Source organism: Lutra lutra, chromosome 8, assembly GCF_902655055.1.
Source record: "Lutra lutra chromosome 8, mLutLut1.2, whole genome shotgun sequence".
Taxonomy (NCBI): Eukaryota; Metazoa; Chordata; class Mammalia; order Carnivora; family Mustelidae; genus Lutra; species Lutra lutra.
This window is the reverse complement of record NC_062285.1, coordinates 141,842,744-141,868,611: the sequence shown is the minus strand read 5'-3', so window position 1 is coordinate 141,868,611 and position 25,868 is coordinate 141,842,744. Positions and strand designations below refer to the sequence as shown.

General features: G+C 55.5%; 1 protein-coding gene across 3 annotated transcripts in view; it reads right to left on the bottom strand.

The window, feature by feature from the left end:
* TBC1D22A (TBC1 domain family member 22A) overlaps positions 1–25,868 on the bottom strand; it is a 298,901-nt gene that overhangs the window by 155,940 nt on the left and 117,093 nt on the right. Inside the window, exons 8-9 of one of the 3 annotated variants that reach the window (XM_047740626.1) lie at positions 24,436–24,550; positions 4,280–4,282 (exon numbers count right to left, since the gene is read on the bottom strand). The exons of 1 other annotated variant lie outside the window; for it this stretch is intronic. In XM_047740626.1, the coding sequence (XP_047596582.1) occupies positions 4,280–4,282; positions 24,436–24,550 (118 nt within the window). The remainder of the gene's footprint in view (positions 1–4,279; positions 4,283–24,435; positions 24,551–25,868) is intronic. One more of the 3 variants, XM_047740627.1, reaches the window with a different exon arrangement.

Here is a 25,868-nt window from a genome sequence, read left to right as displayed (position 1 = left end):
AAATTCTACAAGTGGAACAACAATGGTAGCACAGCGGATTTCCCACAGAAACTATGCAGGACGGAAGACAATGGAATGGCATCACTAAAGACAGAAGGAAAACAACTGTCCAGCCAGAGCGCTGCTCAGTGAAAACATCCGTCACAGAGGAGATGACATCTTGTCACACAAACACAAGCCACAGTACAAGAAATGCTCAAGAAGATTCTGGCAGAAAGACATGCTACCAGTCAGAAACGCAGATCTACAAAGACACGTCAGGAAGACAGGTAATGGTAAAGAGGAGGGTACGTGAGGCTGTTGTCCTTCCCCGTCATTCACTCAGAGAGTTGGCAAGACGACCCCGGGAGTGCGGACCTTGGTTTGGGATGCCGTTCTCCAGTGGGAGGGCCTGGGCCCTGCGGGGGACAACCACATGCTCACAGCGGTGCGGCTGTCACAGGAGCCCAGGTGCCAAGGGAAAGAGCGTCCAGTGGCCAAACCTGAAACGATGTGAGCAACAATGTAGCAGACTGCATGCACCCCAAGATGCAGAACAAGTATCTGTGGGGCCGGACTGACGTATACGGTCGCAGACACGAACGAACGGGGGAAACAGACAAAGCCCTCATGCAGAAGCATTCTGAGTAACTCATGCACACACCGCGCCCTCAGGAACGGGAGGAGGACTTCCCTCCCCACACACGGGACGGACTGTGACTCCCAGAGAGGACAGGAGGGGGAGAGGAGAGAAAGAGCGACTTCGTGGAGAAACCAGACAGACACACCCCAGCCAGGCAAGCGAGGTCAGCACCAAGAGCAATAAATCATGTTGACGGCACGTGCTCAGGACTGGATGGGGTGAGAACACGTCCCTTCTTTGTCATTCCACCTGAAAACCCACGACCCCAGTCTAATCACAAGAAAAACACCAGACAAACCCAAATTTAGGGATATTCGACACAATACTTGGCAAGGACTCAAACTGTCAAGGTCTTTAAAAACCAAGAAAATTTGAAAAACTGTCCCAGTCTAGAGACGCCTAAGGGCACATAACAATTAAATGTCGGGTGATTTCTGGATGGGATCGTGGAAGTGCAAAACCACACTAGTAAAAACCAGGGAGACCAGAACATAAACCATAACAGTTTTTCAGTATTGATTCCTTAGTCGAGGCAAACGTCCTCATATATGACATTAATCGCAGGAGAAATGGGCAGAGAGCAGGAGGGGACCCGCGCACAGTTTTTACAACTTTTCTAGAACCCTGAAACAGTTCCAAAATTTAAAGTTTAGGTACAAAAACAACAACGTTAAGTCTCAAAAGCAAAACATCCAACAACGTACAACACACACACCCAAGTCACACGAGGCCGGAGACAGGAAGCAGGAGTACAAGGCTGTAGAGTTTAATGCCGTATGTCAAGTGGTACAATATTATGGGAAGGTAGGCTGTGATAGGTTAAAAACGCATACTGTAAACCCTAGAACAACCTCTAAAAAATGAAGAAAAAAAGAAAAGAAGAAGAAGAAGACGACATGTAACTAAAGAGCCAACACAGGAGACAAAAGAGAAGCGTAAAAGCACTCAATCTAAGAGAAGGCACACAAGAGGAGCCTGCGGGGGACAGACCGGCCCACCACGCGGAGTCCTCCAGCCCTGGGCCTAAGATCTGGGCTGCACAGCAGCGCCCCGAGGACCACCTCCCACCAGAAAGAGGCCTGGGCACAGGTGGTGCTCCACAGTGGCGCTGTCCCTGCCCGAATCCCTCAGCACCCAGTAAGCAAGCACGGTCACAGCCAGGCCAGGACGCTGGGGAGGAGTGGTGAACTGAGCAAGAGGGCCGGAGTGACATCCACAGGGACAAGCTGAGAGGTCTCAGTGCTGAGGGCAGTGGGGGCCACTGAGGCCCTGCGTGGAGGGAGGACATGTCGCTCTGGACAGGATGAAAGCCTGTCCCGGAAACAACAGCCAGGAGGTGCCACTGAGGAGAGGCCAGAGGCGAAGCGACAGACGACCAGCAGGCCCTGGCCCCCAGGAAGGATGGGAGGCTGGAGAGAAAAGGGCTGTAGGAGTCAGGATGGGCAGGACCCGGAGACTGACAGTATGAGGAAGGGGAATCAGAGCCACGCTCACATTTCCGACGCGGGACCCGGGCAGAGGCACGGAGCCAGAGCCGGAGAATCCCACAAGGCCGCGGGTGAGAGACAGCGTGGGGCAGCTGCCCCTACGGCCCACGGCGGTTCCTGTGCCTACCAGCAGGTGCCAAGGAAGCAGGTGGACACACAGGAGCGGAGCTCGGGGCAGATCGGGGCTGGAAATCTGACAGCTGAGAGCACTAGGTCTCAGCCCCGCAGGTCAGCCCTCTTCTGTCCGGATCTGCTGAAGCGGTGCCTCCTTCCCCAGGTCAACATGCTCACGTGGGACATTAGGCAGTTTCAGGAGGTTCTTAAACCTGCTCAAACCACCCCTGGACATGCATCAACATGGAGTGGTCAGGCCAGACAAGAGGGAAGAGGCCACCCGAGTCGGAGAGAAGATACAGGACACTATGGCCCGGGACTGAAGCAACGGGGCTGGGGCGGCGGGGCAGCAGGGTCCTCCTTCTAGAGGCGGCTGAAGAGACAGCTCCAAGGAGGGCACGGCCAACAAGGGGACAAGCTGCAGGGGTCACATCAGCTGCAGAGCTCAGGGGCATGCACAGCAGTCACCGCGACATCAGAGCACGCGTGCTCCCTGAGCCTCTGCAACGACTGCTCACAGGACACACGTCCCAGGCTCTGGGCGGAGTTTCCAAAACTAATACCAACGGCCTCCTCTCCGACCCCTCAGAGACTCCAACTAAACGTAGTAACTGCTCCAACTCTGGTAAGCCACGTGCAACTCCCAGGGGCAGGAGAGGAAGGGGGCAGTGGCCTCTGGCTTCCTCTCCCACACATCCATGGGCCCAGGAGCCCTTCCTACTAAATAAAGCTCTGCGCTCCAGCCTCTGCTTTGAGTAGCACAAATTCCATTGGCTATAAATCAAGTTTATGAATTTTGTATGGATCTGAAAGAAAACCCATCAGTCACCGTGAAGACGCTTGCCCACCCTACGTCCCTGCCGTAACCGGGCAGCTGACAGAAGGCGCTCAGCCCTAATGACACATTATCACAGAGTTAAGCTCCACGGGCATAAAAGCAGCATCAAAAGCTGGGGACAGCCCCCACCGCCCGTGAAATACCACCGCGTCAACGCAGACGTCCGCTGGCTCTCAGTACAATCACACCACCTGTATGCCCCCCCCACTGCCCCGGGCAAGGCGGCACAGCCTCAGTCACTCTCAGCAAATACATAACACATGCCTCACAAAGCCAGCTGTGGGGGCCCCAAATTAGACACTGCTGTCCAGCCTCAGAAACTGCTATCGCTTTAGAATGTTCTTCTGAAGTGGTTTCATGTTTTATTGGCAAAATGGTGTATTATTATTGCAATAATAATGATTTAAATATAAACACCATTAGAGCTATAATAACAACCACGTGCACTTGGTGATTTAACTCCACAGCACCACTTTATGCTCAGTGATCAGCCTCCCAGCGAGAAGAAAAGCTGAAGGCATCATATCTGCTTGCAGATGGCGAGCCTGCGGCCGGGAAGCAAATGGCAGACCCAAGGCTGTGTGCAGGAACGGTGGGAGCTGGGACACGGTGGCTTACGCCCGTCCGTAAACACACACACGCTCACACACACACCCCTGTGCTGGGTGTTCACAGGGAATGTGAGCGAGCACAGGTATCAAAACCTTACTGTAAACCAGACAGAAGCAAGGCGGAATGAGTGTCGTGGGGGGTGCCGGGCTGTGCCTTTTCTCTCTCTCTCTCTCTCTCTCTCTCTCTCTCTCACACACACACACACACACACACACACACACACGTCAGCTCTAGAAGGCACGTTTCAGGCAGACACACACGGGGCACATCCAGGACCTGGCTCCTGATGTCCCTCCCAAGCCAGGGCCTCGCCCCGCCAGCCTTCCCTGGAAGTGGTGATCCCGTCCTTCCCGTGAGTGTGGGGGAACCCTGGGGTTATCCACCATCACGCGCTCTCTCCCACCTACAACCATCTACCAGCAAACTCGCGCAAGCTTACCCGCAAACCAGCCAAAGCCAACCAACCAGTCGCAGCCACTGGGCGCCAAGCCACACCTGCGTGAGCCCAGCAAGCTCACGGCCCTCCCAGCATCCGCCCAGCTTCGCCCTTCAACCTGCTCTCAGGATGGTCCGCAAACAGCCTATTACAAACAAAGCCCCGTTAACCCTCTGCTTAGAACCCTTCCTCTTCCAGATCAAACTCCAGAGTCGTTCCACAGGACCTGGGCCATCATGGCTTGGAAATCGCTTCTCTGGCCACACAGGCCTTTGCACGAGCCCTCGGGCAGGCTGGGCCACCTAGGGACCCTCGTCCTCGCTCAGAACATCCGACGGCATGGCAGACTCTCATGCAGACACCGTGCTTTGTGAAGAGACCCCGGCCCTCTCACGGAGGTCTACAGACGGGCCAGGTAAGAGAGCCTCGGAGTCGTGGCTGCCCGCCCACGCTCCCCGTGGGGCACCTGCTCCCGCGGTGAACTGCGGACAAACTGCTCACGCTATGTGGACAGTCTCGTCGGCCTGCGTCCGTGTGCTTGCGTGTGTCTGTCTGTCGGCCCAGCACACAGGGCCGAGTCTGTATGAGGGAAACATGCCTGGGATGTGCCTCTCCCAGATGTCCTGACTCCTGTGACCCACCTGTACGCCTCTGTTTGGCAGTGTCTGCGGGAGAAACTGCTTCCATGGAGAAAGGCGGTCTTCACCTGTCTCACGGGCCTCTCGGTGGCAGGGACGGGCTCTGTTGAAATGACTGTTCTTCCTTTCTTCCTGAGAAGCTGCGGCTCCCGCCCCACAGGGACACAGGCCAGGGAGAGAAGACGGCCTCCGTGCCCCATCGAAGGAGTCCCACACCGAGCGGTCACCAGTCCGAGCAGAATGGCACCGGCCCCTCCGGCCAGCACAGAGCAGGAGGCGGACACACAGCCAGGAGCCCGTGAGTGACCGCGGCTGGGCGGAGCAGGCCCTGTCCTGCGGGAACCGAGCGGGCGGAGACACACGAGGCGCAGGACCGAGGAGGACTCCTGCAGAGTCACGGTCACCTACCAAAATGACGCCTGCTGGCAGGTCCTCCAGAGCTAATGAGAGACAACCTGCTCCTACTTCTTCACCAAAGTCTCGCTCCAGAACAGAACTAAGCACACGGGAAGCAAAGGAAAAATGGCAACCGCCTTGTCGATTTCAGGGTGAAAATACAATGAGAATCTCTTCTGCTGAAAAAGCTTTGATTTCTTTTCTCTCTCTTTCACCTAAAATGTTTTACATGAAGGTAAGCACTGCGTCACGTTTATTGGCGTGGTCTCGGCATTCTCTCTCCTTCTGGCTGGCGCTCCAGCCCCTCCTCCTCGCTGCCCCCCCCCGGGCATGTTCCCCAGACAACACGCCATGGCTCTGAACACCTCGCTCAGGCAAGGCACGGAGAGCATCCTTCTCTCGCTCACAGCCGGCATTGAAGGGCGAGTTTATCAGGTGAGCGCAGGATTCTAACAGCTCTGGTCATTTTTCTGCGTCTCTCTTGCAAAGAAAGCGCTTAACAACCAGGTCTCCCAAGTTAGCGAGAGAATGGAAGACAGCGGCAGAACCGCCAGAGGGGACGGCCAAGCTGCTGAACCGCGAGAACGACCTTATTCATGACCCCAGCATTCCCTGGGCAGGAGTCCCCGGCCTACCCCAAGCCTATACAGATTAATCCATGTGCCTCAGATGTAGCCACGGAGAGACACAGGGAAGGGCAGGGGTACTGCACCCACCAGGGGTGGGGTCAACATCAAAAAGAAAACCAGGAGATGCAACGTCACAGACAGACAAATGGTGAACAGAAGTCATGGCTTCCACAAGGCCTTGAAACACGCCAACATTCAATCATTGCAACAGACCCCGTGGCCTGGACAGGCCCACAAGGGCCTGCTGGGCTTGAGCCTGCCAGTGCACTGATGCGACAACCCAGATGTGCGGCTGCGCGTGCCCGTCCCCTCCCATCTGCAGAGTGAGGACAGTTCCTGCTCCCCAGGAACGCACACAACTTCTGCAGTGAGGACCACAGCTGTGGGGGCTGAGGGACCCACCATATGAACTCAGACGCCTCGGCCCAGAGCAACTGAGGCAGGTCCAGAGACCACGTCCACACAACACAGTGACCCGGGGAGAACGGACAGTCTGGGGACAAACAGCAGACATGGCGAGGGCACCCCTCTTTAACTGGGTGCCTTTCAGCACCCCTACAGAAAGGCACACCCCAGACAGACAGGCACAAGGACACACGGCAGTGCCCCAGTGCACAGCAGTGTCCCCGAACTTGGCGCCCAAGTCCCTCGATCTTGCAGAGCCCTCACCACTTTGTCTACACAGTCACCAAAACCTTGAGCCCAAAGTGCAGTCTCTCCTCCTGGGGAAGGCCACCCCGGAACAGGACAGCACTCCTGGATGGCACCAAACAGAGCTCCAGAGGGAGCAGGGCCCTGCTCTCCCCAACGGCGGAGGCCATGCCGCACACCAACGTGGGAACAGGGGAGCGACCATACTGCGGGAAAGCCTCAGGGACGCGGGGCACATGCACTTCCTGACCCGGCCACACGCACCGACGTGACAAGGCCAGAGGACAAGACCTAGGGCTCGTTCTCGGTGCTGTGCTCTCGGGAGCAGAGCAAGCAGGGTGCGGTCTGCAGGAATGAAACCCTTCGTCCCTGTGCAATCATGCATCGTAGCAAGCGCGTTTGCCGCCCGTGAGGCCCTTCCTGTGCATCTGCTGAGCACCCCACGGGATAGCACACTGAGGTGGCACCTTTGTCCCCAGCTCCCTGATGCTATCCTCTGCTCTCCACCAGACTTCCGGACAGCAAAGCTCCCACATACTGCTGCCCCCAATGCTGCCCTTCAGACAAGAAGGTAGAGGGTCCTCTGAGGCCCAAGGGCCCGGCTGAACTGCAGACAGGGAGGGAGACATCCAGGCCCCAGTGTGTCAGAGACACTGTCTCCCCAGTGCCTCACAGCTCACTGACCACACTCGGTCGTGGGGAAGAAGCAGCCATATGTTCTGGCCGCTCTCTCTTCCCGATGGTACATGCATTGCAGGCCAGGATGGCAATGTTGGGGACAAGGCATGGCCACGGCATGGTGGCCCGAGCAGGTGCCCAGCACAAGACTGGACCAAGAGGGCAGCTTCACTGGCACGCACGAGGATGTTGACCCATCTGGCAGGGGACACAAACCTCAATGGAGTGTGCTGGCAGATTCAACAAAAACCGCCATTCCGTCATTTTCGTAAGCTGTGTCCACACACCTCTGAAGGGCGACTGCGAACACAGGTCATTCCTGTGCAGCGAGCTACCGGGCTGTTAACAACACTGTCCTCTAAGCCAGAGCTGGAACCGCACAGAACAATGGTGTTGCTTCCACCAGAGATAAAAATTATTCTAAGTACTTAGTCACAGTTCTGCTGTGCGAAGCAGAAAAGCACATTCTAATACAACGTGTATAAAACACTCGTCAGCAAGAGGAAACACGGCAAGCAGGTCTGAGCTGTAGGTGTGGACAAGTCACTTAACCCCTTCGTGTCTCAACCCCTCCTCTACGGAAGGAAGTTATCCCCGAGCCCACCGGGAAGGCACTAGCCACCCCCGGCCCCGCAGGTGAGCAGAAGTCCAGACACCGTCCACAAAGAGTCCGCACGGACAGAGGGAACCCCCGCGAAGGCCCAAAGAAGGCAGAGCAGAGGCGTTAGCTCACAGAGGGAGGAGTCGAGAGCCGGGAGTCTGCCCAGACAGCCTGGGGTCTCTGACCTCGGACAGAGGAACGCCGTGAGAGCCGCGGCGACGGCCTGGGTGTGGACGCGAGCTCTGCCCAGCGGCAGCTGAAGACCCGCACTGGCCGACTGCGTGCGCCTCCCGCTGTCCGTCCGAAAAGCGGGGATGGACCTCAAGGAGCCGTGGTACGGAATAAGCAACGCTCTTTGCGAGTGTCGGGCACCGGGTGCTGGGGGGGCTCAGCCAGGTAAGCGCCTGACTCTTGATTTCAGCTCAGGTCATGATCTCGGGGTCCTGGGGACGAGCCCCACACCCAGCTCTGCGCTCAGCGGGGAGTCTGCTTGAGCTTCTCTCCCCCTCCTCCCACTCACTCTCTCCAAATAAATAAATCTTTAAAGGAAAGAAAAGAATGAAGTTCCTGGTGTACAAAGTACCAAGCAGAGGTTAGCTGCTACCTCCACCACGGCCACGGCCACCCCCGCGGCCACCGCCGCCATCATCATACTCAGCGGCACCCGTTTCTCCAGCTCCTCCCGCAACTGCGAACGGCTGGACACAGTGGACACCGCGGCTCCGTCCCACAAGGTAAGTACTACGAGCGGAGCCCCCGGCCTACCCCTCCAGGGTTCCGATACCGACCGCCTCGAGGGTGTTGACAGAAGTCTGCAGAACAGACTGGAACCGCAGGGACACCAGTGCTTTGACACTAAAGTCATGACCAGCCTGCGGCTTGTGAGGAGGCGCAGCCTCTGGAAACATGAAGCTGTGACGCTGGACAAGCAGCTTCTCCCCCACAAGTGTCCTGTGGCCCCGCCTGGGCACAAGGTCACAGAAATAATCTCCTCCACACAAACGAAAATCTCGGCCTTAAAATCAACCTCTATTTTCGGTCTCGGGGATCTAGAAAATAAATCAAATGTTTGCATCCATCCAGGGATACGTTTTCCTTCTATAAAAAAAAAAAAAAAATGATGATGCAAACAGAGCTACCTTAACTTTACAGACCTGAGACCAACTAAACACAGAGAAAGCACCGAGTGCACAGACTTTAATGGCAGGAACAAATTCAAATTCTGAAAGACTTTTCAGTGAACCCAGCCAGCCTCCAGCAGCACAAGAAAAGGCGCTCAGCAGCACCTGTCATCAGGGAACTAGAAGCCAAAGCCGCGAGCTGCCGTGTCGCCCACGAGCACGGCGCAGAGGAAAGACGGGCTGCGGCTGTGGCGACGCGGGAGAGCAGCGGCCTCCCACGCTGCTGCGGGGCACGCGACACACGGCAGCCCCTGCGGAAACCAGTCCTGCGGCTCCTCCGACAGTGAAACGGCAGCCCCACGGGACGCAGCAACCGCGCTCCAGGGACACACCCGAGGGACACGCCCGCGCGTGCACACACCCGCGGCCGCCTACTCACAACGGCCAACATGCGAACACGAGCCAAGGGTCCAGCGGCCGACGAAGGGACAGGCAAACCGCAGTGTAAGCACACAGTGAAACGCTCCGCCTACACAAGCAGGGGCAGCCGGACACAGGCGGCGGCGCGGGGGAAGCTCAAGACCATCGCGCTGAGCAGAAGAGGCCCGGCAGGAAAGGCCACACACTGTACGATTCCAGACCCTGCGTGAAAGGTCCAGAATAGGCAAATCCACGGGGACGGGAAGTAGACCAGGAACTGCCGGGGGCTGGGGGAGGAGGGCTGCGGACCCAGCACGGACGGGCGCAGGGTTTTCTCTGAGAGGTGGAAACGCGCTGGAACTGGTGGTCACGGTCACACGACTCGGGAGCTCACGAACAGCCGCTGAACGGCCCACCCGAAGAGAGAGGCAGGCCCTGCGGGTGGGCAAGCGGTAGGGGGTGGAGGGGCAGCGACGGGCCACCTGGATCAGACAGAAAATCCCAGCAGGGGGCAGGGACAGCTGGCTTCCCGCCCCCTTTTCCATCACAGCCCGCCCGGTCCTGCCACGCAGCGGCCCACTGCACTGCTGCACTCGGCCGCCCCGACACACGACCAGTCAAGGCCTCAGCTATAAGCCAGCTTCGTCCTCCAGGCCACTTGGTGTTCAAGGAGATACACTGCAACGTTGTGTCACGTGAAGAAAAAGATCACAAAGCAGCTTCTGCCCCTGGGCTCACGGCTGCGGGGCTGATACCAGGCCACCCGCCATCGCCAGCTCCAACGCGCAGGCCACGAGACTCATCGGTCACACCGAGATGAGGCCACAGGGAGGCGGGGCGGCCGGGAGGCCAGCCCTCTCCAGAAGCGAGGCAGGCAGCCCCCCCCCCCCGGAGTGCATCTCTCCTCGTAATTACATTAACCGCAATTAGCGCTCTCCTCCTTCCTAATTCCTCTGCTCTGACACCTGCTTCCACAAGTCCTCTGGCTGCTGTGGAACCCCACCTCCCTGCAGGTGTCAGAACTCGCGCTCGTCTCCCCGACGCTCCCAGAGGCACACAGCCTCTCCGGCCCGGGGCTCTGGGCGAGCGTGCCTGTGCGCACCCCGGGCTACTGTCACCCCGCAGTGGACACCGAGTCTTCAGAACAGAATGATCTCTTGTGTGTTCAGCCCAGAAATAAACTCAGCGATGACAGATACTTCATTTCTTCCTCATAATTCAATCGCCCTTAAGGAGAAGTTTCATAAGTAATTAAATTGATTTTCTTTTCTGCTCGGGACACAGATCTATTTAGAACCGCCAAGGAAGAGAAAGCGCGCCTTGTCGGGGAGGACACCTCCGGGAGCCGGCGGCGGAGCACAGGAGGAGCCGCGTCCCCCAGAGCCCCGCTCGCAGGAAGCCTCCGAGGACGGGGAGCCAAGCGCGCCCCATCCTTCTTCCTAAGTGACATGTGCTGTATACATTATATCCAGAAGGGTTTCACGGGCGCTTTCTGGATCCAAAAAGGCTCTTAAATATTAATGCAGTCTGAATCCTTCTTGAATACTCTTCAATTCTTATTACTGAAGCAAAAACGGAGACGCCTGACGTGAACGGCACGGTTAAGCAGCTGGAAGAAAGTGAGCAGAGTGGCCCCTTCTGGTTCCCCACCAGAGAGTCCCCGAGACTCCCCGAGGACACCAGTCATGCTGCGATGCGCAGGGCCCTCAGAAGTCAGTAAGACATCTTTATAAAGGACAACGGGAAAAACACCTCAGAACAAAGCTGAAAGAAAAGAAAGCAGAGACGGCTCTATTGCTGGCCGTTCCTGTGGACGGTGCGCGGCGCAGCCCGCCCTCCAAAGGAGAAAGGAACGGACGCAAGAACGCTGGCACCACCCACTTCTCCCAGGTCTGGAGTCCAACCTGCTGCAAGGACCCATGACCTTGACCAGCTTTCTCCACCGAATGAGCCTGGTTCTCCCGGCTGGAATAGGGAATCCTTTTCTCATTGAATCCACATACAACAGCGGGCACAGTGCCCGACACACCAGGAGGGGGCACTCCTGCCGAAACAACTCCAAGGCCTCATTTTTCTGACAGGGAGTGGGATAAAGGAGGAGAAAGGGCCAGACATCCAGGTCTGGGTTTTGTAAGATAACTCACCGCAACACCACCTTTTAAATTTGGAGAGTCCGCGGCCACCTGCAGAGCACACGCGGGCCCCACATCTGCGAGCCCAGCTCCGCCCCACGGCCAACAGCCCCATCAGACGCTCCAAAGCCGCCAGGGTCCCCAGCAGCGTCCCAGGTCCAGAGGGTGCCACAAGCCCTCCCTGCCACTCACTGTCTGAGACGTAAGAACCAGGGGTCATCACAGCCTTCCGGAGCCTGGCCACGTCAGAGGCAATGCAGGGGCAACCACCCCCACCGCAGTCCATCTGAAAATGACCAGCAGTGACTCTACACCCACATTTCCAGAAGGCTCTCAGACACCCCGGGGACCACCTACAGACTCCAGACTGGACAGAACCCATAGCCTATCAGGGAAAACAAGCACCATCTGTCATCCGAGTCCAATAGACACGTTCTATTTTTATGTATTTTTAAGTCCTTTTACAAATAATTTACAGAATTAAGAAAAGAGAAAATGTAAAGGACAATTTTGTTAGAAATTTTAACACGATTTTAAACTTAGTAGAATTTCCCCCCATATTTTCCTAGTTTTGAAGAAACAAAAGGCTCGAAACAGACAACAGCTTTTGCAAGCAAATCACGGCTCACCCGTGTCAGGGCCGAGGCCGGATCACACCCATGTCGTAAACACTGGTGACGAGAACGGACTCCCGTCCAGCAGCGCCCTGCTTGTCAGGACGGTGCTTCCTGCTGCAACGACGCCGTCAAAACGCGACTGTGGTTCCAGGTGTCAAGTTCTTCTCTGATACGTCCTCACTTATCCTGACTTCTGGTTCTTTCACTTGCTTTGTTCAAATTCAATCAAATTCCTAAATTTCAAATTCATCTCCAGAAAGTTTCAGCTGACTGCTACTTACAGTTTTGCCTTGTTGTTTTCAAAATGCAATACCTTTTTTTAGAGATGTGTTTATTTATTTGAGAGAGAGTGAGCAAGAGAGAGCTGGGGAGGAACAGAGGGAGGGGGACAGAGTCCCAAACAGACCCTGCACGAAGCAACGGAGCCCAACACCGGGCCTGATCCCATGACCCCGAGATCACGACCGGAGCCAAAACCCAGAGAGTCACCCAACCGACTGAGCCACCTATGTGCTCCCAAAATCCAATAGTTTTGAATCTGTTGTGGGCGACAGCTTTGTTGAAGAGAAGAGAGTGGAAATGCAAAGAACTTTCACTTTTTGATTTATGGAGGCCGGTCAGAATGACAGGCCAGCACCTTCCTCTATTTATACAGCTTCTTCCTCACGCCTTCCCGTCACAGCTTGAGCACACACCTGCTTTCAGCACTGGTCACCTCCATCCAAGTTTGACCCACACACATCAGTCATGGAAAATAACAGAATACGGATCTTTCTAGCAAGAGAGGACAGTCCTCATACTTGTCACAAAATATTAGGTGACGAAGTCCTTCGTGCTAACGACTGGCTGGACCAGAGAGCGGCTTTCCTGCACGCGCTGAGAATTCCACGGTCCGGGCACTGGCGCTCACACCCGCCACAGCCAGCTGAACGTCGGCAGGACGTGGAGACAGCTGCATCCGCCTCTCTGCACCCAACTTCCAATTCACCCAACAGTGGGCGAGGGCCTTCCTCCGCCATTCTCCTCTTCGTCATTATCCGTGGGACAGAAAAAATGCCAAATGCTCTATGTCCAATGAAAGCTTAAAAAAAAAAAAAAAGACTACAAAAACGCCTCCAGACTTCTTTCACACAGTGCTGACAGCCAATGCAATCCCTGGGAGACACGATAAGAAAACCAAAGGACCCCACAAAGGGACGGTTTATTTCACTACTACACGATTCTTCTGGATCATTCCATCTCTCATTCTTCCACTCTCCATGTTAGTCTTGGTTTTACCATAGTTAGGAATAATCAATGAATAATGATACAACAATTCCTAGGATGATAAACTAACAAAATATTTTAAGATACAGAAAAAAAAATTAGGACCATTAAAATCTGACACTATATCTCCAATTTATAAAAAGGTCCAATGGACTATATGGTATTGCAAGTAAAAATGGATTTTACTCTATTTTTCAAAAATAAGCAGATTTTCTCCCTGAGCTTTGAAGAAAAGAATAAGTCATCTAATATCAATCAAATCTTACAAATAGTTTGAAATATTCAAACAGTAAACTCAAAAACGAAAGCACTGAAATGACCCTGAGGGTCTACAGAAGGTCAACACCCTTCCCCAAAACTGAAGAACACGTCTGTAGCCTCAGGCCCAATCACGGGTCTGCCGGAGAACCCTACCTGCCCCTCTGCCCCCGAACACCCAACGTTATGTTCGTGAAGTATAAATATGAATCTTGAGAATGATCACAAACTTAAAGAATCTGACAAAACTTTGTTTTTTGAAGGTTTCTTATTTATTCATGTGAGAGATACAGAACGCACAAGTACGAGAACACAAGCGGGGGTAGCAGCAGAGGGACAGGGAGAAGCGGACCCCCCAGTGAGCAGAGAGCCTGACGTGGGACTCGATCCCAGGACCCTGGGATCCAACCTGAGGCCAAAGCAGACGCTTAACCCACTGAGCCCCCAAGGCGCCCTGTCAACAAAACTTTAAATGGTCCCTCAGTCGAGCCTAGTTACTGAGGGGCAGAGCGGGTAAGATGCTCTCCGCTCAGGTGGGCGAGTGCCCGGGACGGCCGTTCAGCTCCGCAGGCTGCACACGCAGGAGCGCCGTGAGGGCCCCTCCTCACGCTCTGCTCCTTACTCGGGGACCCGCCGCAGCCTGAGCGGCTGCCTGAGTCCGACAGGAAGACCCATACGGTGTCGAGCCCGCCTCACGCTCTGCTCGTCTGCCCGTCCGCAGACCTCGCTTGGTGATGGAGGTCATCAAGCGCCCAGAGCCCGGGGCTGCGGGGCAGAGGAGGGGCGCTCACGCCGCAGTCGGTTCTGCAGGACTGCTGAGTCCCGAGAGCCCCCGCACAGGGCACCCAGAGCGGAAGGCACACGGCGCCCCGCAGACCCCGCCACGGGCCGACGGGCCTCCCACGCCCGCCGCACGCCCACCTGACGTGCGGGGCCTGACTCTCCTTCAACTCGACCTCTCTGCTCCCTGCTCCGAGGGATGCTGGGCTGTCATCATGCCCAACTCTAGTTTTTTTGGAAAAATGGTCCTGGAAGAAGCACCACACGCTGGGCCCGGTGCTGGATGCTAACAGCTCCGAGACAGGAATGGCGGGCCTTGGGCAGAACATTAAAAAGTCCAGAGGGGAAATGCAAGTACCGAAGGAAGACGGCTGCCGCCAAACCACCTGTGTCCCAGCAGTCCCTCTCCAAACAACCCTGAACACGAAGGGGAAAACAAAAGTACACGAAGACCACGGCCACAGAGCTCGGAACGTGAGAAGGCCCACCCTCAAAAGAACAGCCCGCGGAGCCGACATACACACGGTCCCCTCGCTCCCGCCACCGCCCGGGGAGCCGGCCACTCCGTGATGGGGAAGCGCACCGGGACCCTGCGCCCGAGGGCCAGCACCGCGTGGGATCGTCGGTGCGGAGGAACGGGTGGGCAGAATCCGACACCGCACGGCAGTCCGCACCCGTCCACCTCCTGCTTTGCTCCGACAGGCAGCACGCCGCCGCAAGGCATGAGTTCAGGGTGGCGGCCCTGGTGACCCGGGGGGCCTGCTGGGTGGCCTTGGGCAGCCCCGTCACTGCGCAGGACCTCCCGGCCCAGTAATGAAGTAGGTCCCGCAGGGATGGCCTGGGCGACGGCTCTAAGTGCGCGGTCATCGATGCAGCGAGCCCAGGACGGTGCCCTTCTCCTGGGAACCAAGCCCTCTCCGGCCCTGGCAGAGCACACGGGCCCCCCACACGGCTCACACACGGCCGCGCACGAGTCAGAAGAGAAACCTCGTAAGGTCAGAACGCGGTACTGATTCTTCAGTTTGTAAGCAGGGATTTTTCCAAACTGTAGCACAGAATTGGGAATACAAAGGAAACAACAGCTCATAGAAGATGTCATAAGGATCTCCTAACTGAACGCCATCAATTAAAAAAAAACTCCCGGTGACATTTCTACGGGTAAAATAAAACTAACATGGGACACACCAGAGCCCGGAAGAGGGAGAAGCGCACCTCCAGCCCGAGCTGTGTCAGAGCGCCGAGGACCGCGCCCACCGTGAGCCAGTCTGTCGCGTGCCGCGGCCGCCCTGGGGAGCCCAGGCACCGCCCACAGACCTAGCCCTCTACTGTCTCCCCGCCACAGTACTCCGAGCAGGGCGGGCTCTCCAGCACTGTCCGCCATCCGTGGGGGCACGGGTCCCAGGCCAGGGTCCCGCCCTGGAGGAGCTGCCCCGCCTCGCCAACGGCCCACATGACGCACAGTACTGGACGGGCCTGCGTGCAAGCACGTGTGTGCGAACAGGCTTAGGAAACTGGGACTAAACTGGCAGTAACTTGGCCTGAAAGTGGCCTCGGGACTTTCACAATCACCTTGGATTCAACAGAAACACGTCGGGACACTGGAGAGCAAAGAGGACAGTCACTGATGCATGTCACCTGACACCTATTCTGTGACTCTCCGACTCCAACAGGGCAGGACGTAAGAAGGCGAGGAGAGCTCCCGTCTGTGGAAGGAGGAAGTTCTTCGAACGTAAGTGGCAGAGCCTTCCGTGAGCCCAGGCTGCCCTGCAAAGCTCTACTGCTCACGGGGATTCCTGACCCAGACCCGGGAAACGGGGTCCGTGCACGGCCTGCAGGGCTGGCTGTCCCTCCGGGGTGAGGACCAGTGGGCGTGTGCACGCTTCAGGGACCTAGGAGCAAAGTCACCCAAAGGGGCCGTGGGTCAAACATCGTGCTTCTGCAGTACAGGCACATACCAAGCACGAGGACCGTAGTCGCTGGCTTCCCAGTTTCATTACACACCCGTGCCCGCACGCACGCGCACACGCTGGTCTTTCCTGAGTTCCTAATTAGGCCGGCTGAGCAAGATGCTTGCAGGCTAAACACTCAAATGTCAATACTGGAGAGTGTACTAATTGCTCCTGGCTCTCCAATTAATTCTCCACGTCACTTAACAGCTTGGAGCTCTGGCCCGTGTCGAACAGGCTCACACGGAAATACGAAAATATCTACCAGTGAACGTAGTGCACGTGTAAACACACAGACACAGACGCAGGGCCTGCCTCCAGTCGGCATGTCAAGGACCCGTTCGTAATCAACGTTTGGAACACACCGAGGCAGGAGTGATGTGCCATCTCTCAGCCGGCTGGCGGGCATAGGCCCGGGAGCATCTTCCCGGAAGATACCCCACAAAGGTCATCAAGACTTAGAAACACTCACAAGCATGATGCAGAAACGCCTCGTCTAAGAATGCGTGACAAGAAAACAATCCAAAATGTAATCAAGAACTTATTTCCAGACACCACACGTATTACCAGTAACAGTGAAAACGTAAACACCACACAGATGTTCACCAACAGAAACCCGCCAAGCTACGCTCTCTCCTCTCACTGGAACGAGAGCCCTAGACGGTCTGAATGTCTCCATGCCCCCCCCGAAAATCCACACGTTGAGTCCTGATCCCCAGAGATGATGGTGTTGGGGCTGGGGCCTGGGGGAGGTGCTTAGGAAGGAGCCCCCACAAGTGGGGTCGTGCTCTGTACAGGCCCCACGGGGCCCCCGTGCTCCTCCACCACCACGTGAGGACCCGGCGAGGAGAGAGGACGCGAGCTCCCAAGCAGGGGAGCATCCCGTACCCAAGCACGGCCACACTGGCGCGCTGCCCCACGTCCAGCCTCCAGAACTCTGAGACCACTTCCTGCCGCTGGAAGCGACCACTCTGCTGTTGTGTCACTGCCCCCCACGCAGACGAAGACATGAACTCTCCTTTCTTTCTGAAGAGCTTTACTGAGCATCAACTCAAGCGCCACACAACGCAGCCACACAAAATGGCTTATGGTGCGTTCACTAAACTGTGCAACCACTACCGCTCCTAATTTTAGGACGTTTTCCACCACGTGCCCATTAAAAGTCAATCCCCATGACCCCACCGAGTCCCCAAGACACAAGCAACCACTAATCTACATTCTGTGTGTAGAGCTTTGCCTGTTCCGGACGTCTGGTATCCGTGGATCCCGCACTGCGTGGACGCTGTGTGGCATGGCTCATTTCACGTGTGGTCCCCGGGTCCCCCTGTGAAACGGTGTGTCAGCGCCTCACACTCTCTGTTCTAGCTCTGTGACGTCACACCGCCGGAGTGCACCCCCCTCACTGCCGTGGGCGTCTGCTCGCGAACGTCTGGGCTGGCTTTCGTGTCCGTGGGCTGTGCGAACGGCGCTCCCATGGACGCTCACACAATAACTTTGTGTCCAACTCTCCCGTGAAATGCCACACTGTCCACCGGGGGCAGGGACTACACCAGTCCCACGCTGCCCTCAACAACGCACAGACGTCCACTTCCTCCGCACCCTTGTTGACATTTCTATTGTCCTCGCTGATTCCGGCCACCACGGAGGGTATGAAATGGCCTGTCACACTGGGGTTGGGTTTCCGTTCCCTAAAGATCAACGACATCACGCCTCTCTTCACGTGCTTGCTGGCCATTTCTATACCTTCTCTGGAGAAGTGTCTGTGCAGACACTCGGCTCGTGTTTTCGTCAGCCCATCCTCTCCCTGAGCTGGATGGCCCCTCGCGGCCCCGCGGACAGCAGGCTCTTCTCCCGTATGGTCCGACCTGCAGTTTGTCCACTTTGCTGGTATTTCTAAAGAACCAGCTTTGGTTTTGTTGGTTTCCCCTATTGCTTTTCTACTCTCTATCTCACTTATTTCTGTTCTAGTCCCGATTTCCTTCCTTCTGTTTGTTTTAGCTTCGGGGCGGTCTTTTTGTAGTTTCTAAACCTAAAGAGTCAAGTTAACGATTTGAGACCATCTTTCTAAGACAGTCACCGATGACGGCGGGTTCTCTTCGAGCACAGACACGGCCGCACCCCACAAGTTTGGGTGTGCCACGCCTTCATTTTCAATCATCTCAAAGTTATTTCTAATTCTCCTTACAGTTTCTTCTCTGACGCATCGCCTGTCTCCACACATTTGTCAATTACTTCACGTTTCCTGCTGTTACTGATACCAAACTCGGTGTCCTCGAGGTCAGAGAGCACTCTCTGCATGACCCCGTCCTTTCAAATGTGCTGAGGCTCCCCTTGAGGCCCGGCACGTAGTCTATCCCGGACACGATTCCCTACGTACTTGGGAAGGGCATGCGTCCTGCTGCTCCTGGGTGCCGGGCTCCACACATGGATGAGGTCTAGCTACTAGTCAGTCTCCTAGTCTGCTTTCTAGCTGCTCACTGACCTTCTGACCAGTTTCCCACCCATCACTGGAAGTCATGTGTCATTATTTATCAAAGACATTTCAGGGGCGCCTGGGTGGCTCAGTCGGTTAAGCATCGCCTTTGGCTCGGGTCATGATCCCAGGGTCCTGGGATGGAGCCCCGCATTGAGCTCCCTGCTCGGCGGGGAGCCTGCTTCTCCCTCTGCCTCTGCCGCTCTGCCTGCCTGTGCGCTCACTTCCTCTCTCCCTCTGACAAATAAATAAATTTTTTTAAAAATCTTAAAAAAAAGACATTTCAAAAAAAGTTTCATGACTTTGGAAGATGCTTATATACCAAACAAAAAGCAACATTAAAATGTGCATAACATAACTGCCACCATGTTAAAAAAAAAAAAAAGGACACTGACACAAAGGCCAGAAGGAAATTAACAAAAACGAGCCAGTGACAGCTTCTGAGACGCGGACTTACACTGTCACTGAGTTTTCTAGATTTAACAAGAAGTCCGTTACTTGCATTATCAACGGGTTTTTAAATGGAAAATAGGACTCCATGTGAGTCACCAGCTCTGCAAGGATGTGGCACCTTACTGTCCCTGCGGGGCCTGCAAAGCCAGCAAGCCCTCCCGTCTCGGGCTCTAACACCCCAGTCCCCAGGGCCCTCTGCCCTCTGTGTTCCCACGTGGAACCAGAACGTCCACACGAACACCCTGTTTTCAGATGCTCTGGGCGAACAACGCAGGACCACAAGGCACCTGCGCCATGACGAGCACGACGGAAGCCACGCAGGAGAGGCTCCGAGCCGCAGCTCCGGTTCGTGTGGCCCGTGGAGAAAACGAAACGCAACGAGACAAGACTTCAACGCAAACAGGGAAGTGAAGGCCCCAAATTCTGAAAGGAACTCACCAGCGGCAGCAGCCCCTCCCTCCCCCGCTGTCACCAGAGCCCAATTTATACTCCCAGAGTGGAAACGGGGAAGAATGACCACACAGCTCCCCTTTGGTGGCTCACAAATCCCCCACGTGCCTTCCCCCATGCGGCCCGCCTGGCGGTGAGAACGGACTCCCTGGGCTCCTGCACTATCCCAGCCCTGCAAGCCCGGGCTGCACGGAGCGAATGCCGTCTTCTCGGAGCAAAGGCGACGTACTGAAAGACAACCCGTACCTGTGAGATTCTGACTCACATACAGGAAAAAAAAATGCTCATTCTTAATTTTCTTAAGTAAATACATTGTTTATTCCAGTTCCTTTCCGTATTTGCTCTCGACAGTAATTTATCTTGAGAGAAAATGACACCAAAATCAAGCAGATCGGAGCCTACACATGCTGATAAACAGAACCAATGGACAAAAAACCCCTCACCGTCCTGGCCATTTCTCCCACAGGCCCAGCCCACACGTGGTCAGCCTGAGGCCACACACCGTGAGCCTGAGGTGTCCCTCCCAAGTGCTCCACCAAAACCGTTTCTAAATTTAATAGCACAGAAGATGGGGGCTGGGGGACGCTGCTTTGGTTTTCACTCTGCTGAAAATATTTAAAACTAAAATGTAATTCTCTGCTTAAATTGTGCAATGCAACATAAGGGAATGGTTCTTAATTCTAAATCAAATTTAACACTGTTAAAAGGAGTATGACAGTTGCTGCTTGGAAAATACAGTCTTTACTTTAAAATTACACCATGCCTGGAGGGAAAAAGCCTTAAAAAAAAATCCAACAACAGTAGAAGGGTTTCATGAATTATGCTATATTATCTCAATGGAATATTATGTGCAGGAGGTAGAAATGATCTTTACAAAGAGTTCCTAATGATATAGGGGAAAGCTTGTTATAAGGTTAAGCGGGAAGAAAGCACAACACAGAATTTTATACATAATGTGCCCTCAGGTAAGTAATTACAACGCAGAGAGAAAAGAGAAAAGAGGAACTATACCCAGTAGCAGGTACCCGGGAGGGCCGACGCGGGCCTGGCCCCAACCTGCGCCTGCCTGCCAGGACACGTACAGGACAGGAACGAGCCACCGACAGGGCCTGACACAGAGGACAGGTGGGAAAACTCAGCTCAGGCTCAAGGCCAGTGGGCCACTGGGACCCACATGCCAACCAGAGCCTGGGAAGGAAGAGACCAGAGCCAAGTCTGCTTCCAGCCAGCAGCCCGGAGAAGAGGCCCGGCTCGCTCCAGGCCAGGCACAAACAGCAGGAGGCACGGAGGAGGGCCCACCACGGGAAGGCACCGGAACAGGCAACACCAACACCATGACTCCACCTGGGCAATGGGCCCAGGCAGATGCAAGACGTGCCCCCCCCAAGCTAAGCAGCTCCCCTCAGATGGGAAGAGTGAGTGCAGGGATGGAGAGAGGGGGAGCTCCTTCCCCAGCTCTCCCTGCGTGGCTGCCAGGAGACATAAACCCAGGCTCCCCTTGTCAACAGTGTAGCTGTCAAGGTCAAGGCTCTGGCTCTCCGCCACGCTGCCTCCACTTCCCGGCTCCACTACGCCGAGCACTCACACGCTGAAAAGCATGCATTCTAACCACACAACACACACCGAAACCCTGCAGGGATCTGGCTCGACATGGGGTCTGCCGAGCTTCCAGTCTGAGCCGAGCATATGCACACAGGAGACACGGCTGCTGCTTCAAGGAGCAGAAACTGATGGGGCTACCAGGAGAGGAAGAGGGAGACAACACGGTGGCAGGGTGGCAAGGCGGAAGTGAGTCACAGGACTCACAAGTCAGGAGGGACTCCTGTAACTCCCACCACCTTTGAGAAATACAAAGCTGTAGCACGTGCTGTGGGCAAGGCTGTGGACCCACGGGGACCCTCCCGGGCCGCTGGCAGGAACATCAGTAGAGCCGTGGCTGACATCTGACTGCTGGGTACACAGATGCCCAGAGGGACAAAAACACGGGCGTCTACACCAGCACGCAGGGGCTCACAGCAGCAGCGCTCGTGATAACCAGAGCAGAGAGAACCAAACGTCCACTTAGGGCTCTGAGGAGGGGCACAGTGTGCCGTAGCCATGCAGCGAGAGGCCGCCCGGCCACAGGGACTGCGGTGCCGGCACCTGCTGCCAGTACAGACCTTTAACGTGCCAACAAGAGCAGCCGGTCTCCGAAGACCCCCCGCCATTTGATGCCATTTCCAAGAGATGTCCAAGAGGCAGCCCAGGAGACGGAGCCTAGGTGTGGTTGTGCAGGGCAGGCGGACGGGGAAGGCCGCGGGCCACTGTGGGGCAGGAGTGCTTTTCAGGATGGTGAGAAGCTCCTGAAATTTGGGCAACGGCCACCGTGAGAACACCCCGACTGCCACTGAACGTCTCCCTCGCGGCGGGTGACTTGTACGTGGGTCAACTCTATCTCGGGGGAACGATTTGTCAGGCAGTAACAGTAACTACCGGGTGGGGGACGAAGAAACTGCATCCTCCAGACCTTCGGGAGGCCAAGCATCTGGCGTTTACCCGCTTACAAACCCAGCAAACCAGAACACGCTCGGCCCGCGGCTGCCGACACGCCTGCCCGCGCCTCTGAGCCTCCGCGCGGCGCCTCCCGTCTCCGCAGCCGCGGCCCACACGGCTGGACACGCACCCAGGCTTCCCCGCGCCCAGCAGACGCGGCCGAGTGCCCGCAGGGTCTCACCCCATGGGGACCGTCCTCCCTCGTCACTGCGCCCGGCGTCACAGCACTTCCTGCAACCCCGCAGCTGCACCCCACCGCTCCCTGCGCCGGCGCCCCATCCTAACCACAGCGGGCAGCCGGCCCCAGAAAGGCTCCTCCAAACCCTCGCCCGGGCTCACTGTCCCGCTCCCCACACACCTCCAGGTAACACGAATGTCTGTTTCCGTTCACGTTCTTCATGACCGGTTTCAAGTCTGTCTTCCTGCTGTAAGCACGAGCTCGAGGGGGCAGGACCCAGACTTGCTCGCTGGCCTCCGGGGGCTCCACACGGGGGGACCTGAGCCGACGTGGTCTCCACGCCCTGGCACCCTGCCCAAGACCGGCACCCCAGCGCACGCCCCCAAAGGTCAGCATGGACGATCACGCTTCTGCCCGGGGGCAGGCGGGCGGGGCTCCAGACCACTTCCATAGACCTGAGGCTTCCCAAGATGAAGGAGGGTGGACTGGCACCAACGCGAGCACACGCCCGAGCCCGGACGGCAAGAGCTGGAAGAGCGTACGCCACCAGCGGTCTCTGAAGGACGAAAAGCAAGTATGTCCACTTCATGACACCGCCAATTGCCAGAAATAAACAGTGTGTTTCGTACAAATGTCCCCACAACCCCGGCACACCCACTCAATGCACACGTGTGTCCTGGTGCATGTGTGAATGTGAGCAGACGTGTCCCGGTACATGTGCGTGTGCACACATGTGTGGGGGACCACAGGGAGGCAGGGAGAGAGCACAGATCCCACCCCCTCTGGTCCTCCTCTCTTCTGGACAACGACCCCACGGCCCAGCCCCTTCACCCCACCTCGCCGACGACTCAGGCCAATGCAGTAAGGATGGCTCAGGTCTTCCGACATGAGCTGGTGGTAAAGTACTTAAGACAAACTTACTTACCACATTAATTAAATGGTCTATTTAACATGGAATATCAATTCTCTAATCACATCTCAGCTGAACTTCTTCTTTCAATTAACAACCCTGAAGTCTACTGACAGGTCCTACTGTTCTAGGATCATTAAGAACATTTTCATTATCTGTCAAGCGTGGGAGGAAGCAGCAGAAAGGCGAGAGCGCCCACCCCTCCCCCTGCCCCGCACATAAGAGCTGACTGGGGGGGACACGTTGGTCCTCGTCAGTTGATTAGCAATGGAAGACCTCCTCTGAAATCAGCAGCGCAAACAGCGTGAAGGGTTGCGACAAAACGCACTGAATGGGCATGTTCTCGTCCTCGGAGGGTCATCAGTCCCGGCCAAACCTCCTCCCCCGGACGGCACCCAGGATGGGAAGCGGAAGCAGCTGGAGACACAATCTCATAAAAACAAACAAATGTCAAGTCGGGAAGGTTCACGTAAGACAAATTAAAATCGGGTTTTAATAAAAATGCTACACGCAAACAGCAATCCCTCCTTTGGTTATTTACTTTTTATCCACAAATAAATTAAAAAGCAGGTCCCACCCTTATATTTTCAGAATTTTTCTAAAACTTAACATGTGTTCATAACAGGTACGGTGCTATTACGGTTGACTGCTGTAACTAAATGGGAAGAAATACACAGCCCTCAGAGAGAGACCGCGCGGCCCAACCGAAGTCTCCGTTAAACCAATTATGTTGCTTGCAATTAACATTCCCATAAGATGAACTGCTGCTCATATATCCGAGGTGGGAAGGAGACAGCGAGCTGCAGAAGGCAGTCAGAGAGGGCTCGGGTTTTAGCTTGTCAGCAGAACTTTCGACTAACGCTCCATCACCTTGACCCGATCCACCCAAACCCACCCCCAGGACTCCAGCGATCTGCTGGTCGTCACAGCAAAACCACACCGCTCGTGTGTTATCACAAAGAAGACAGTCAGAAGAGAAACCACATCTTCATGTCCTCTTTGGCAGTTCAACACGTGAATTTACAGACATTTTTTAAAGCTGGCATCAATGAGAAAACCATTTTTCTCTATTTTTAGTTGTCATTACAACATTTAACTCAATGGCACCTTTCAACATTGGTGCATAGTAACGCAGCAAGGCCACCAAAGTTCACATTCAAAGTCTGCGAGAAAAAAAACATCATGATATGGTCTTACCTATGTGTTCGCACATGAAGACTACAAAGAAAGGAGTGACAAGGTCATTAATCCCCTGAACATATCCACTGGCAGGGTGACGTATCGCCCATATAAACAATATCCTTTCAAAAATCTGCAAGAAAATTGAACAGGTGGTGAAGCGAGAGTAAACACGTCAGAAACTTTAACACGTATGCATTCTTTCCCTCAAAATACATTCACACAACCAACATTTTTCACTGTCTCCACTATTCAAAGTAAAACTGTAAACAAGTATTAATTGTTACTTAATTTTTTCATAAAATTCCCATTATCTGAACTTCTTACTGACTTAGAAGCAGCTGCAGTGTCTCCCTGAGCCCCGGGCTCAGCCCTGCCACACGAGCTGGCCCCCAGAGAAGCCACACTGGGCTCCCCTGGGCCCTGCGGGCAGAGACTGCACACGGCTGCCCGGGACTTGGTCAGGCGGTCAAGCAGCACTGGCCTCGGCACTGACCTCTGGGTGCGTACTCCCTCCACGTGGAGGGACGGGAGAGCAGAGGGCCCGGGAGGCGCGTGGGCAGGTGCACGGGCAGGCGCACGCACAGACGGATGGGTGAATGGAGAGAAGGCAGGCAGCATGGTGGGGGGAGGGGGCTGGGGTCAGGGAACGGTGTAGGGCGGGGGGGGTGATACAGGAAAAGATGCTCTGAATGTCCCTTGTACGGGAAACAGATTGTTTTCAATGAGGCAGAACCAACATTAACATTCCATTAGTTGAGGGTGTATAATATTTGAATAGTAACTCGATGCTGGAATATACTACAAAAATGATCTTCAGTAATATATGTAAGTCTAATTAACACCTGTCACCATACAGCTATAAATTTCTTTTCTCACGATGAGGACTTTTAAGATCTCTTAGCAACTTTGAGACACGCTGGCACACCACACACTACATCCTCTGACCTCCTTTCCGTTGACCCCCCCGCCACTTCACCCACAGCCACCCCCACCTCTATCAGCCACCAGTCTGCTCTCTGTACCCATGCGCTTGGTTGGTCTGGTGTTTTAATAGATGTTTTAGTCACTGCACAGTCATCGCCAACCAGGTGACCTACTGCAGCCATTCCCACCAGCCGCTCAGTCACCCAGGCCACGACACAGCAATGCCTCAGGCTGCTCTCTCCTTACGAGACCCTCCCTGCTGACCTGGGCCTCAGGCTAAGAAGGCTCAAGGAGCAGATGCCCAAACAGAGCGTGAATTGCCTCATTTCCAAACAAGTCCAGCCTGCAGGGCTGACTGTGCGACAGTGTCTCCGAGCAGGTCAGCCCCTCCCTGCACTGCCCTCCCTCCCAAATCTCGCCGAGCTTGTGGCGTGCAGCCCCAAATCCGCACCCACCCAGCTCTGCAGCGGGGGCCCCAGGGTCTAGATGGGGAAGTCTCTTAAGGCAGGGTCCACAGTCAATGG